Source organism: Leopardus geoffroyi, chromosome A1 (genome assembly GCF_018350155.1).
Source record: "Leopardus geoffroyi isolate Oge1 chromosome A1, O.geoffroyi_Oge1_pat1.0, whole genome shotgun sequence".
NCBI lineage: Eukaryota > Metazoa > Chordata > Mammalia > Carnivora > Felidae > Leopardus > Leopardus geoffroyi.
The window spans coordinates 163070092-163083659 of record NC_059326.1 but is presented as its reverse complement, the minus strand read 5'-3'; the positions used below and the strand labels follow the sequence as shown (position 1 = coordinate 163083659).

The window sequence follows — 13568 nt, the reverse complement described above, 5'->3', positions numbered from 1 at the left end:
TCCTGGTCTTATTGATCTTCTCTCTCTCTCTCTCTCTCTCTCTCTCTCTCTCTCTCTCTCTCTTTCTGTAACACTTATTTCTGTTCTGATCTTTATTATTCCCTTCCTTCTGCTGGTTTGGGGTTTTGTTTGTTTGTTGTTGTTTTTTTCTATCTCCTTTAGGTGTAAGATTAGGTGGTTAATTTGAGATTTTTCTTGCTTCTTGAAGTAGATCTGTATTGCTAAAAACTTTCCTCTTAGAACCACTTTTGCAGCATCCCAAAGATTTTGGACTGTTGCGTTTTCCTTTTTGTTTTTTGCCATGTAATTTTTGGTTTCCTCTTTGATTTTTTTGGTTGACCCATTCATTGTTTAGTAGTAGTATGTTATTTAACCTCCATGTATTTGTGGTCTTTCCAGACTTTTTCTTATGGTTTACTTCTTGTTTTATAGTATTGTGGTCAGAAAGATACATATTATGACATATCTTTTTTAATTTGTTGAGCTTGTTTTGTGGCCTACTATGTGATTTATTCATGTGCACTTGAATGTTCCACGTGCACCTGAAAAGAATGTGTATGATGCTGTTTTAGGATGGAATGTTCTGAATGTATCTGTTTTTTTTTTCAATATATGAAGTTTATTCTCAAATTGGTTTCCATACAACACCCAGTGCTCATCCCAACAGGTGCCCTCCTCAATACCCATCACCCACCCTCTCCTCCCTCCCACCCCCCATCAACCCTCAGTTTGTTCTCAGTTTTTGAGAGTCTCTTATGCTTTGGCTCTCTCCCACTCTAACCTCTTTTTTTTTTTTTCTTCCCCTCCCCATGGGTTTCTGTTAAGTTTCTCAGGATTCATATAAGAGTGAAACCATATGGTATCTGTCTTACTCTGTATGGCTTATTTCACTTAGCATCACACTCTCTAGTTCCATCCATGTTGCTACAAAGGGCCATATTTCATTCTTTCTCATTGCCACGTAGTACTCCATTGTGTATATAAACCACAATTTCTTTATCCATTCATCAGTTGATGGACATTTAGGCTCTTTCCATAATTTGGCTATCGTTGAGAGTGCTGCTATAAACATTGGGGTACAAGTGCCCCTATGCATCAGTACTCCTGTATCCCTTGGGTAAATTCCTAGCAGTGCTATTGCTGGGTCATAGGGTAGGTCTATTTTTAATTTTCTGAGGAACCTCCACACTGCTTTCCAGAGTGGCTGCACCAATTTGCATTCCCACCAACAGTGCAAGAGGGTTCCCGTTTCTCCACATCCTCTCCAGCATCTATAGTCTCCTGATTTGTTCATTTTAGCCACTCTGACTGGCGTGAGGTGATATCTGAGTGTGGTTTTGATTTGTGTTTCCCTATTGAAGAGCGATGTTGAGCATCTTTTCATGTGCCTGTTGGCCATCTGAATGTCTTCTTTAGAGAAGTGTCTATTCATGTTTTCTGCTCATTTCTTCACTGGGTTATTTGTTTTTCGGGTGTGGAGTTTGGTGAGCTCTTTATAGATTCGGGATACTAGTCCTTTGTCCGATATGTCATTTGCAAATATCTTTTCCCATTCCGTTGGTTGCCTTTTAGTTTTGTTGGTTGTTTCCTTTGCTGTGCAGAAGCTTTTTATCTTCATAAGGTCTCAGTAGTTCATTTATGCTTTTAATTCCCTTGCCTTTGGGGATGTGTCAAGTTAGAAATTGCTACAACTGAGGTCAGAGAGGTCTTTTCCTGCTTTCTCCTCTAAGGTTTTGATGGTTTCCTGTCTCACATTCAGGTCCTTTATCCATTTTGAGTTTATTTTTGTGAATGGTGTGAGAAAGTGGTCTAGTTTCAATCTTCTGCATGTTGCTGTCCAGTTCTCCCAGCACCATTTGTTGAAGGGACTGTCTTTTTTCCATTGGATATTCTTTCCTGCTTTGTCAAAGACTAGGTGGCCATACGTTTGTGGGTCTAGTTCTGGGGTTTCTATTCTATTCCATTGGTCTATGTGTCTGTTTTTGTGCCAATACCATGCTGTCTTGATGATGACAGCTTTGTAGTAGAGGCTAAAGTCTGGGATTGTGATGCCTCCTGCTTTGGGCTTCTTCTTCAAAATTCCTTTGGCTATTCGGGGCCTTTTGTGGTTCCATATGAATTTTAGGATTGCTTGTTCTAGTTTCAAGAAGAATGCTGGTGCAATTTTGATTGGGATTGCATTGAATGTGTAGATAGCTTTGGGTAGTATTGACATTTTGACAATATTTATTCTTCCAATCCATGAGCAGGGAATGTCTTTCCATTTCTTTATATCTTCTTCAATTTCCTTCATAAGCTTTCTATAGTTTTTAGCATACAGATCTTTTACATCTTTGGTTAGATTTATCCCTACGTATTTTATGCTTCTTGGTGCAATTGTGAATGGGATCAGTTTCTTTATTTGTCTTTCTGTTGCTTCATTGTTAGTGTATAAGAATGCAACTGATTTCTGTACATTGATTTTGTATCCAGCAACTTTGCTAAATTCATGTACCAGTTCTAGCAGACTTCTGGGGGAGTCTATCGGATTTTCCATGTATAATATCATGTCATCTGCAAAAAGTGAAAGCTTAACTTCATCTTTGCCAATTTTGATGCCTTTGATTTCCTTTTGTTGTCTGATTGCTGATGCTAGAACTTCCAACACTATGTTAAACAACAGCAGTGAGAGTGGGCATCCCTGTCGTGTTCCTGATCTCAGGGAAAAAGCTCTCAGTTTTTCCCCATTGAGGATGATGTTAGCTGTGGGCTTTTCATAAATGGCTTTTATGATGTTTAAGTATGTTCCTTCTATCCCGACTTTCTCAAGGGTTTTTATTAAGAAAGGGTGCTGGATTTTGTCAAAGGCCTTTTCTGCATCGATTGACAGGATCATATGGTTCTTCTCTTTTCTTTTGTTAATGTGATGTATCACGTTGATTGATTTGCGAATGTTGAACCAGCCCTGCATCCCAGGAATGAATCCCACTTGATCATGGTGAATAATTCTTTTTATATGCCGTTGAATTCGATTTGCTAGTATCTTATTGAGAATTTTTGCATCCATATTCATCAGGGATATTGGCCGGTAGTTCTCTTTTTTTACTCGGTCTCTGTCTTGTTTAGGAATCAAAGTAATACTGGCTTCATAGAATGAGTCTGGAAGTTTTCCTTCCCTTTCTATTTCTTGGAATAGCTTGAGAAGGATAGGTATTATCTCTGCTTTAAATGTCTGGTAGAACTCCCCTGGGAAGCCATCTGGTCCTGGACTCTTATTTGTTGGGAGATTTTTGATGACTGATTCTAATTTCTTCGCTGGTTATGGGTCTGTTCAAGCTTTCTATTTCCTCCTGATTGAGTTTTGGAAGTGTGTGGGTGTTTAGGAATTTGTCCATTTCCTCCAGGTTGTCCAGTTTGTTGGCATATAATTTTTCATAGTATTCCCTGATAATTGTTTGTATCTCTGAGGGATTGGTTGTAATAATTCCATTTCATTCATGATTTTATCTATTTGGGTCATCTCCCTTTTCTTTTTGAGAAGCCTGGCTAGAGGTTTGTCAATTTTGTTTATTTTTTCAAAAAACCAACTCTTGGTTTCGTTGATCTGCTCTACAGTTTTTTTAGATTCTATATTGTTTATTTCTGCTCTGATCTGTATTATTTCTCTTCTTCTGCTGGATTTCGACTGTCTTTGCTGTTGTGCTTCTATTTCCTTTAGGTGTGCTGTTAGATTTTGTATTTGGGATTTTTCTTGTTTCTTGAGATAGGCCTGGATTGCAATGTATTTTCCTCTCAGGACTGCCTTCGCTGCATCCCAAAGCATTTGGATTGTTGTATTTTCATTTTCATTTGTTTCCATATATTTTTTAATTTCTTCTCTAATTGCCTGGTTGACCCATTCATTCGTTAGTAGGGTTTTCTTTAATCTCCATGCTTTTGGAGGAGGTTTTCCAGACTTTTTCTTGTGGTTGATTTCAAGCTTCATAGCATTGTGGTCTGAAAGTATGCATGGTATGATTTCAATTCTTGTATACTTATGAAGGGCTGATTTGTGACCCAGTATATGATCTATCTTGGAGAATGTTCCATGTGCACTGGAGAAGAAAGTATATTCTGTTGCTTTGGGATGTAGAGTTCTAAATATATCTGTCAAGTCCATGTGATCCAATGTATCTGAATGTATCTGTTAAATCCATCTGGCCCAGTGTGTTATTCAAAACCATTGCTACCTTGTTGAATTTATGTTTGTATGTCTGTCCATTGATGTAAGTGGGGTGTTAAAGTCCCCTACTATTATTGTATTACTATTGCTTATTTCCTGTATGTTTGTTATTGACTATTTTATGTATTTATTTGGGTGCTCTCATGTTGGATGCACAAATATTTACAATTGTTATATCTTCTTATTGGACTGATCTCTTCATTATTACATGGTTTCCTTCTTTTTCTCTTGTTATAGTCTTTGTTCTAAAGTCTACTTTGTCCAAAAAAAGGATTGCTATCCTGGTTTTCTTTTCATATCCATTTTCATAGTAACTAGTTCCCATCCCCTCACATTCAATCTGCAGGTGTCTTTACATCTGGAATGAGTCTCTTGTAGGCAGCATATAGATGGGTCTCGTTTTTTATCCACTCTGTCACCCTATGTCTTTTGATTGGGGCATTTAGTCCATTTACATTCAAAGTAATTATTGATAGGTATGTATTTATTGCCATTTTATTACTTGTTTTGTGGTTGTTTTTGAAGTTCTTATCTGATCATTTCTTTTTTTTCCTCTCTTCTCTCACATTTTCCTGGCTTTCTTTAATAATATGCTTGGATTCTGTTTATTTTTTACATATTTATCAGTAGTTTTGATTATTAATTACCTTAGGTTTGTATATAACATCTGCATATAACAGTCTATATTAGGTTGATGGTCACTTAAGTTTGAATCTATTCTCTACTCCTCCCGGCCCCACAGTTTTGGTATATGGTGTTAAAGTTTACATCCTTTTATTTTGTGAGTTCCTTGACTGATTTTTAGAGATACACGTATTTTCACTGCTTTTGTGCCTATTTTCACTTGTGGTTTTTGATTTCCCTCACAGAGTCCCCGTTAACAATTTTTTTTTAGGGCTGGTTTAGTGGTTTGGTTCATATCTCTCCTTCTATTCTGAATGTTAGTGTTTCTGGATAGAGTATTCTTGGCTGTAGATTTTTTTTCCTTTCATGTCGTCCTTTCTGGCCTGCAAAGTTTCTGCTGAAAAATCTACTGATAATCTTATGGTGTTTTCCTTGTAACTGTCTTCATTTCTCTTTCTGCTTTTAAAATTCTCTCTTTATCACTGTTTCTTGCCATTTTAATTACTGTGTGTCTTGATATGGACCTCCTTGGGTTAATTTTGTTGGGGGATCTCTGTGCCTCCTGGTTCTGGATGTCTGATTCCTCCCCCAGATTAGGGGATATTCAACTATTGTTTCTTCTGATAAGCATATAATGTGAATGTTGTTACGCTTGATAGCGTCCCTGAGTTCCCTAAGTGTATTCTCATTTTGCATACTTTTTTCCCCCTTACTTGCTCAGTTTGATTGCTTTCCATTACCCTGTCCTCCCAAGTCTCTAATTTGTTCCTCCACTTCCTGTAGCCTGTTATTTATTCCATCTAGTATATTTTTAATTTCATTTGTTGTGTTCTTCATCTCTGGTTGGTTCTTTTTTATATTCTCTTATCTCTTTTTTAAGGGTCTTACTGGTACTCTCCCTCTTTTCTCAAGTTCGTGGAGTATCTCTATGATCATTACTTTAAATTCTCTATGAGGCATATTACTTACATTCATTTCACTCTTGATATGGTTTTGTTTTGTCCTGTTCTTTCATTTGGGACATATTACTCTGTCTCCTCATTTTGTCTAACTTTCTATGTCTGTTTCTGTGTGATAGGGAGATAGATCAGCTATGTCTCCTGATCTTGAGAGTAATGGCCTTATAAAGAAGTGATCCTCTAGTACTCTGCAATGTAGTACTCTCTGTTCACCAGAACCTGGCACTTCAAGGTGTCTCAGTGTGTGTTGCATGTGTCCAGCTGTTGTGTCCTGGCTACTTTTTCCTTTATTGTAGTCATCTGCAGTTTCTCTCTCTACCTGTTGTGGGCAGTCTTCAGTCCCCGGCCAGTTTTAACAAGGTGCATCTCAGTCTTCCCTAGGGCCCACTGCCACCACCAGAACTGAAGCCCTTAAAACGTATGAGCCAGAATACCTGGTGTTCTAGGGGAGCGACCTGCAGGTCTGAGACTGAGGCAAATGTGACTGGGAAGGGCAGATCCATCAAAGTCTGGGTGGCCAGGGCACAGTGTAAGCTAGTTAGGTAGTGAATGTGGGCACCACTCTAGGGGAACATAAATCTTAGAATAGACAGTAACCATGCTTACCTTTTAATCCAGAAGGAGACATTATCTTTATTATACTTGACAATAAATGTGTTTTCTCCCAATTCCAGGAGGGACACTATCTCTGTTTTCCAAAACTATAAGCAAACTTGCCTTCTGCTTTCAAGAAGAACGCTATCTCTATTATCCAAGGCTGTTTGTTTACTGTATAAATATCCTTGAAAAGATAGAAATAAGATCAGTCAGTGGTTCTTCTTGCTGGGTATACAGAAACATGAGATACATGGAGAATTGCTTCTCAATAAATATGGTAGTAATTATAATACATATAAATAAAGATTTTCAGATTGGAGGGACAATCTGGTATATCACTTGGAAGAGATACTCCTTAAGTATGAGGACATGAAAAGATTGAAAGGATAGAAAAAGTACTGTGGGAAGAAAAGGTGGTATAACTGTAGTGATTTTAAGTATAGTATTCTTTAAAGCAAGAGGTATTACTTGTTATGAAGGGGTTATTTATAGTGGCAGGAGGGTTAGCCCGTGAGGTAGATGAAACAATTATATATAGGTATGCTCTCAACAATGTAGCTTTATAATAAATAAAACAGATAGCTGGGTTAATTAGGTATTGGTGATATTGGGTCAATTAGATATCGTTATGAAAAAAGGTAAATCTTGACCGCTACCTCATTATATACACAACTACCAAATTCTAGGTGTATTATACATCTAAATGTGAATGGTAAGACAATAAAGCTTTTTAGAATAAAACATAGGAAAATATCTCATGGCCTTGGAGAAAACAAAGATTTTTTAATATAGGATAGAAATCACATAGCTGTAAAGAAAAAAATTAAGTGGTATTACATTAAAATTAAGAACTTCTTTTTATCAAATGTCAGGATAAAGAGTAAAAATGAAAGCAGACAATCTTTTCAATAGAAATACTCTACAAAGATTTTACTCTACAAAGAATATGTAAAAATTTCCATCAACAGTAAGGCAGATAATCCAATAAAAATGGACAAAAGACTTGAGAAGCTGTTCTATAGAAGATGATATCTATTGGCCAATATTCGTATGAAAGTGGGTCACCTTCATTGCTTTTTGGGGAAATGCATATTAAAACCACAATGCAATACTATTACTCTTTCACCAGAATGGCTAAAATGAAAAAGGGAAATACATGTTGTCACAGACTTACAGCATTTGGCATTTCATCCACTACTGGTGAAAATGTAAATTGATTTAAGCATTTTATAAATCTGTTTGGCAATATCATGAAAATCTGAACATATACATATTCCCTCATTCAGAAATTCCACTCCTGGTTACATACCAAACATAAGTTCTTCTCTTAAGAATATACCTAGAAGAAATGCAAATGTTTACAAAGGGACATATACATGAATTTCTAAAGTACATTACAATTCACAATATCACAGTGAACCAGTTGTGTATGTGTATTTTAGAATGTTATTCAGCAATGAGAAGGCATCATCGATTGTTGTATATAAAACCATGGGTGAATTTTCTAAACATCATACCAAAAAACAAAAGAAGCCTTAATGCATACATACTTTATGATCCATATTTTAGAAAATCCTATGAGTACATGAAAGAGCCTCTAATCTTCTGGCAATTTTTAATTTTTGATTTGAGTGGTATTTTCATAGGAATGTTCACTTTGAAAAGTCATCAGTATGTATTGTGATTTGTGTACTTTTCTGTACACCAATGAAATATGTACATAAAAAGATGGTTGGAAGTTCTGTGCATTGTTTGAATTTTCAACTGTTTTGTTTCCTCTTGGGGTAGCCTTCAAAGACCTAGCCCTTTAATTGTTGAACTCCCTGTGCCCAGGATTTTCCTATTGCCTAGGGCAATAAGCCTGACAGCCAATATTTTCCTGGCTGAGTTAAGGACTCAGTTTTCTGCTCACAAATATGCTTCGTTTTCTTAAATCTACTGTTGTTGGGTTCAAGCTGAATAAACCAAGTCTTTTGCTGGTCAGTTATATGGCATGGGGATGGGGATGGGGAGAGGACTTGGGAATCAAACATTTTAAATTTTTTTTTTCAACGTTTATTTATTTTTGGGACAGAGAGAGACAGAGCATGAATGGGGGAGGGGCAGAGAGAGAGGGAGACACAGAATTGGAAACAGGCTCCAGGCTCTGAGCCATCAGGCCAGAGCCTGACGCGGGGCTCGAACTCCCGGACCGGGAGATCGTGACCTGGCTGAAGTCGGATGCTTAACCGACTGCGCCACCCAGGCGCCCGGGGAATCAAACATTTTATATAGACTGCAATCCATTCCCCTTGTTTTTACCTTTATCTCACTCCTGCTTTTAGTGGTACCTACTGCCCTTAATTTCTAAGATTCTGGGGTAAAATGTGGTTTACTTCTTACTGACTTCCTTACCTGCAGGAGTACTTCTCATCCTCTGAAGTCTCCTGATTCAGTTCCAGTTCCCACACTTTTCTTGATAAATACTGCCTCCATTCTATTCGTACCTTTTGCTTTCTAATAAATGAATTTGTTTGTAAATCTCTACCTTTTATCAAACACTCATACGTTTACTTTGTTCGAAGTAATTACTGACTTATTTAATTTTCCAAACAACCTTAACATGGTAGTATAATTATTTATAGATATTCATTAGTAGCATCTCATACATTTAGGTATGATTTTCATTGTTTTTTCTGTTCTATGTATTTTTAAATGATGATTCTTGCATTTTTACTTAAGCCAGAAAAGACTTTTCATTTCTAATTGTATGATTTTGTTTCTCTTTAAATAACCGTTCACATCGATTAATATTTTCCATATCTTTAATAGTGTTGTAAGCTACGTCTTTATGAGAAAGCTGAATCAAAATGCTTTATGGATTTTTAATTTTCTTAAAATCTGGGCATTTTTCCATAATTTATTTTATACGATGTTATTAGATATATACATGTTTAGGAGCTACATTTCATGGTATACTTTTTTTTACTACTTTATTTTCAGACTTTCCTTTAAAAATATCCAATCTGTCTTTTTAATAGTTAAGTTTTATCCATTTACTATTATCGTGGATTCTGATATTTTAGGTAACTTCTATTTATATTTTTTAGTTTATTATTCTTCTGTTTTGCTTCTTTCTCCCCCTACTATCCTGTCCTGTCTTAATGGACTCATTTTTTTAAATTTTATTTTATCTGCCTTTGGTTTGTTTAGGAGATTTTAACCAACCACTGACAGTTTGCTACCCCCACTTTTCAGTAGTGAGTGTGTGTGTACATATCCAGTCTAGATTGTTAATTTTATAATTTTATAAATTAGCTATAGTTATCATTCTTTTGCAAGTAACATGCTTTTTGGCAGCTTTTACAATTTTTGCTTTATTCTTAATGTTACGAATTTTCCTTACCTTCTGTATGTGTAAGGATAGATTTAAGTATTTATTTTTAATCCTTCTCAGTAGTTGGAGTATACTTTTATTCCTAGGAATAATATTTTTAATGATGGAAATTTCTCATTCTCAGTTTCAACTTTTCATGTATTATTTCTCTGGCATTCATTCCATTATATTTCTCACAACGGCTGTAAAACATTTTTAAGAGCCTTTTATTCTGTTCCCACTGTGCTTTTTTTTTTTTTTTAAGTTGCTTTCTGATCAGTTTTAAATTAAAAAAAAAATGGAAATAGTACAGAGGGCTAACTCCCATACACTGCACACCTGTTTCCCCCTTTTATTAACATCTTACGTTAGTATGATAGATTTGCTATAATTAATGAACCAATATCAATACTAACTAAAGTCAACATTTTATTTGGATTTCATTAGCTTTTACATAAAGTTTTTGTTTTTGTTTTTGTTTTCTATTCCAGGATCTCTTTCAGGATACATGATATTTAGTTGTCATGTGTTTCTTTAGGTTTCTGTTGAGTTTGACAGCTGCTTAGTCTTCCATTGTCTTTTTTTATGACTTTGACAGTTTTGAGGAGTGCTGGTCAGGTATATTTTAGAATGTTCCTTAACAGGGAATTGCCCAATTTGTTTCCTTGTGATTAGACAGGGTTTATAGGTTTTAGAAGGAAGCTCACAGAAGTAAAGTGCCATTTTCATCAAATCATATCAAGGGTACTACACTATCAACATAACTTACTACTTTTGAATTTGACCTTGTTCAACTGGGTATTCATATTTGATCATACTTCTCCATTGTACTCATTGCCTTTTAGCTAGTTATCTTGGTTATTTTTCTTTTACTCTTTTTTTTTATTATATGGTAGATGAATAACACAGTCCTCTCTTCCAATTTATTCACTTATCAAATGTCTCTGGTCTGAGATTTGAGTTTTTATTTTAATAATTATATTTATAAATGCCTGGGTTTCTTATTTTTATATTCATCTGCTCTTATTTCATTCCTTTATTCTTTTATGTCTTCTTCATTTTTATGGAACTTACACTATCATTTATCTTTTTGAGTATCCTAAAATTATTTATTTCCAAGTCTCTCACAGACCCTTCAGTGATATAAATTTAATCTGATGTTAAATGGACTTGTGTTTTGCTTTATATTTCTCTTGCTATATTCCTATTTAAATCTAGCACCTCTATGTTTGGAGCAGGGAAGATTACATCAATGTAAGCATTTATTGTGCTACCTTCATACGATTATTTTCTAACTATATTTCTTCTTCTCCTTCCTCCTCCTTTTCTTCTTCATGCTTGCCTCTATCTAATCTATATCCTTGATTGAAAAGAAAACAATTTTCATAATGGCTACTCTGAAATCCCACTTTGTTGTGAGATTGTTAATATTGCACATCCATCTACAGAACCAGCGGATGGCTTAATTTAATTCTTGGCAACACATCTCAGATTCTCTTGTCATTATGAGCATCCCTCTTGCTATAAACTATAAATCCATGAAGCTATACAATAATAGCTCTAAATAAGACAATTTTCTTCTGTTTGCATGGATTAGATGCCATTACTATATAGGAACAAAACTTCTCCATCATTCCATTATGCCTATAGCTTCAGCCCTACTCCCAAATTTATACTTCTCTTAAAGTTCAGGTTTGTTAAGATGTTTACCATGCCTTTAAGTTTTTGTTGTCTTTTTATTTAAATCCATGTTTGCTATATGTTTAGAGCATAGGGATTACATCAATGTATGAATTTTCTGTACTATCTTTAGCTGATTATTTTTTAACTGTTTTCTCCTCCTCCTCCTCCTTTCTTTTAGGCTTTGTTTTGCTTCCAGGAGGTGCACTTGGCCAGCTTCTGGGAGGTATCATTGTTTCCAAGTTACACATGTCTTGTAAAGCCCTTATGAGATTTACAATCGTTACATCTGTTGTATCACTTGTATTCTTTGGGTTTGTAATTTTTGTACGCTGTGATACAATACCATTTGCTGGGATCAATGAAGATTATGACGGGTAAATATTATTTTGTATATCAGGATTTTACATTTGAACTAACAATGTATTTTTCAGTTAATAATTATTTATCTAGTAACCCTGTATGTTTGTTCCATTCTTGGAATTATTCAACATGTAAAAGAAATATAAAGCTTCACCTTTATATAAGAAATATAAAGTTTCACCTTTTATATTAAGGGCAGAAATATCATGATGATAGCTTGTGACATGACTATTTATGCATTCATAAAGTAATAAATAAAAAAAAAACCATTGACATGAGTCAGGATGTAGAAGTAATATTCTGTATTAAAGTGACTAATACTAGGAGACAATGCTGTCTATACAAAGCCTTATCTTGTGTTCCTGAATTAGTATGTCTGCCTTTTTATAGACATCATAGAAGGGAACTGAAGTACATCTGATAGTACATGTAAGTAACGCATTCTTTAAGCTAAACTTGCGAAAACTTAAAGAACTTGGCAGAGATTGATATTAAACACAGGGTAACGGAATTCAAATAGAAAACCTAAGGACTGAGCAAGTAAAATCAGTAAAGAAAATAAGATTTTCACTTCGGAGTAGCTTGTGGCCGACCAATGCTCCCATTGAGAACAACCCCAGAAAACTGAATAGAGTTTAAAAGGTTTGTTTAAAGGGCATCAGAGGATTGTTTGGCAAATAGGAATTTGAAGGCCAAAATTCTAGAATAAGGCAGACCCTTAATAAAAGAAGGAATTTTCTGCAGTTGGATACTTCTAGAGATATTTTCTAATTCTTGATGTTGGCAAGAAGCCAAGAATTTGGGCAAAGGTCTGGTCAGAAAGCATCTAGTTATGAGAAATCACACCTTTTGACGGATGTATCAACCTAAAGAGACAAAAATAGGGCTGGGCGGGATATCAGAGATAGGAGGGAGATAAACAAATAAGACAACATTCTGTTGGGTTTTCATTCAATATATATGCTGCATTACAAAGTAAGAAGCTGACAACAAGCAAAAATCTTGTAGAAAGTAGAGGAAAATTCTAGCAGTATTGTGATACTCTGTAGATCAGAGTGACTTCAGAATATTGTGGGGGTGGAGTGGAGAGGAACTGTGGTGAACACTACGTGTTCTCAATTGGTATCTCTCTCAGGCTCAGACCTAACAGTGAGGGCCTTCCTGAAGTACCATAGCTTAGCCAGGAGTTAATCTGGTCTCTGATTGGATTGATTTGGTCAGCCAGCACTCTAACTATTGGCAGAAAGATACAACACTCTAAAAAAAAAAAAAAAAAAAAAGATAATATCAAACACAGCTAGTTGTAAAGTATCATAGGCAAAGGTCTTGCATTACTAAAAATTACCAAGCAGATCAAGGATGTGACCAAAAGTTATGAGACAGAACAGATGATAGAATAGACCCACAGGGGATCCAGATGTCATCATTATCAAATAAGAATGTTAACATAATATTGATATGAGCAGTAATACAAATGACTGAATTTCTCTTCAGAAACCATGGGTTCAGAAAAGAGTAGAACAATATGTTTAGAATTCTGAAAGAAAAAAAAATAACAAACTCTTGACTCTTTAATCATTAATCCAGTGATAATATCTTTCAAGAATGAAAATCAAGTAAAGCTATTCTCAGGTGAAGGATAATAAAATTAGTTGTTAGCTCTAAAAGAAATTATTAAGTTTTTTTTTCAGTTTAAAGCAAAATAATCTTAGAGGAAAACTTGAAACTTGAAAGATAAAGGAAGAGTAAAAGAAGTGATAAATACACTAGTAAATAGACTAACTTTTTC

The 13568-nt window shown here is 35.2% G+C and overlaps 1 protein-coding gene across 2 annotated transcripts in view; it reads left to right on the top strand.

The window, feature by feature from the left end:
• SLCO6A1 (solute carrier organic anion transporter family member 6A1) overlaps window positions 1-13568 on the top strand; it is a 100663-nt gene that overhangs the window by 36965 nt on the left and 50130 nt on the right. For both annotated transcript variants that reach the window (XM_045499468.1, XM_045499476.1), the window contains exon 8: window positions 11598-11793. In XM_045499468.1, coding sequence (XP_045355424.1) covers window positions 11598-11793 — 196 coding nt within the window. The remainder of the gene's footprint in view (window positions 1-11597; window positions 11794-13568) is intronic.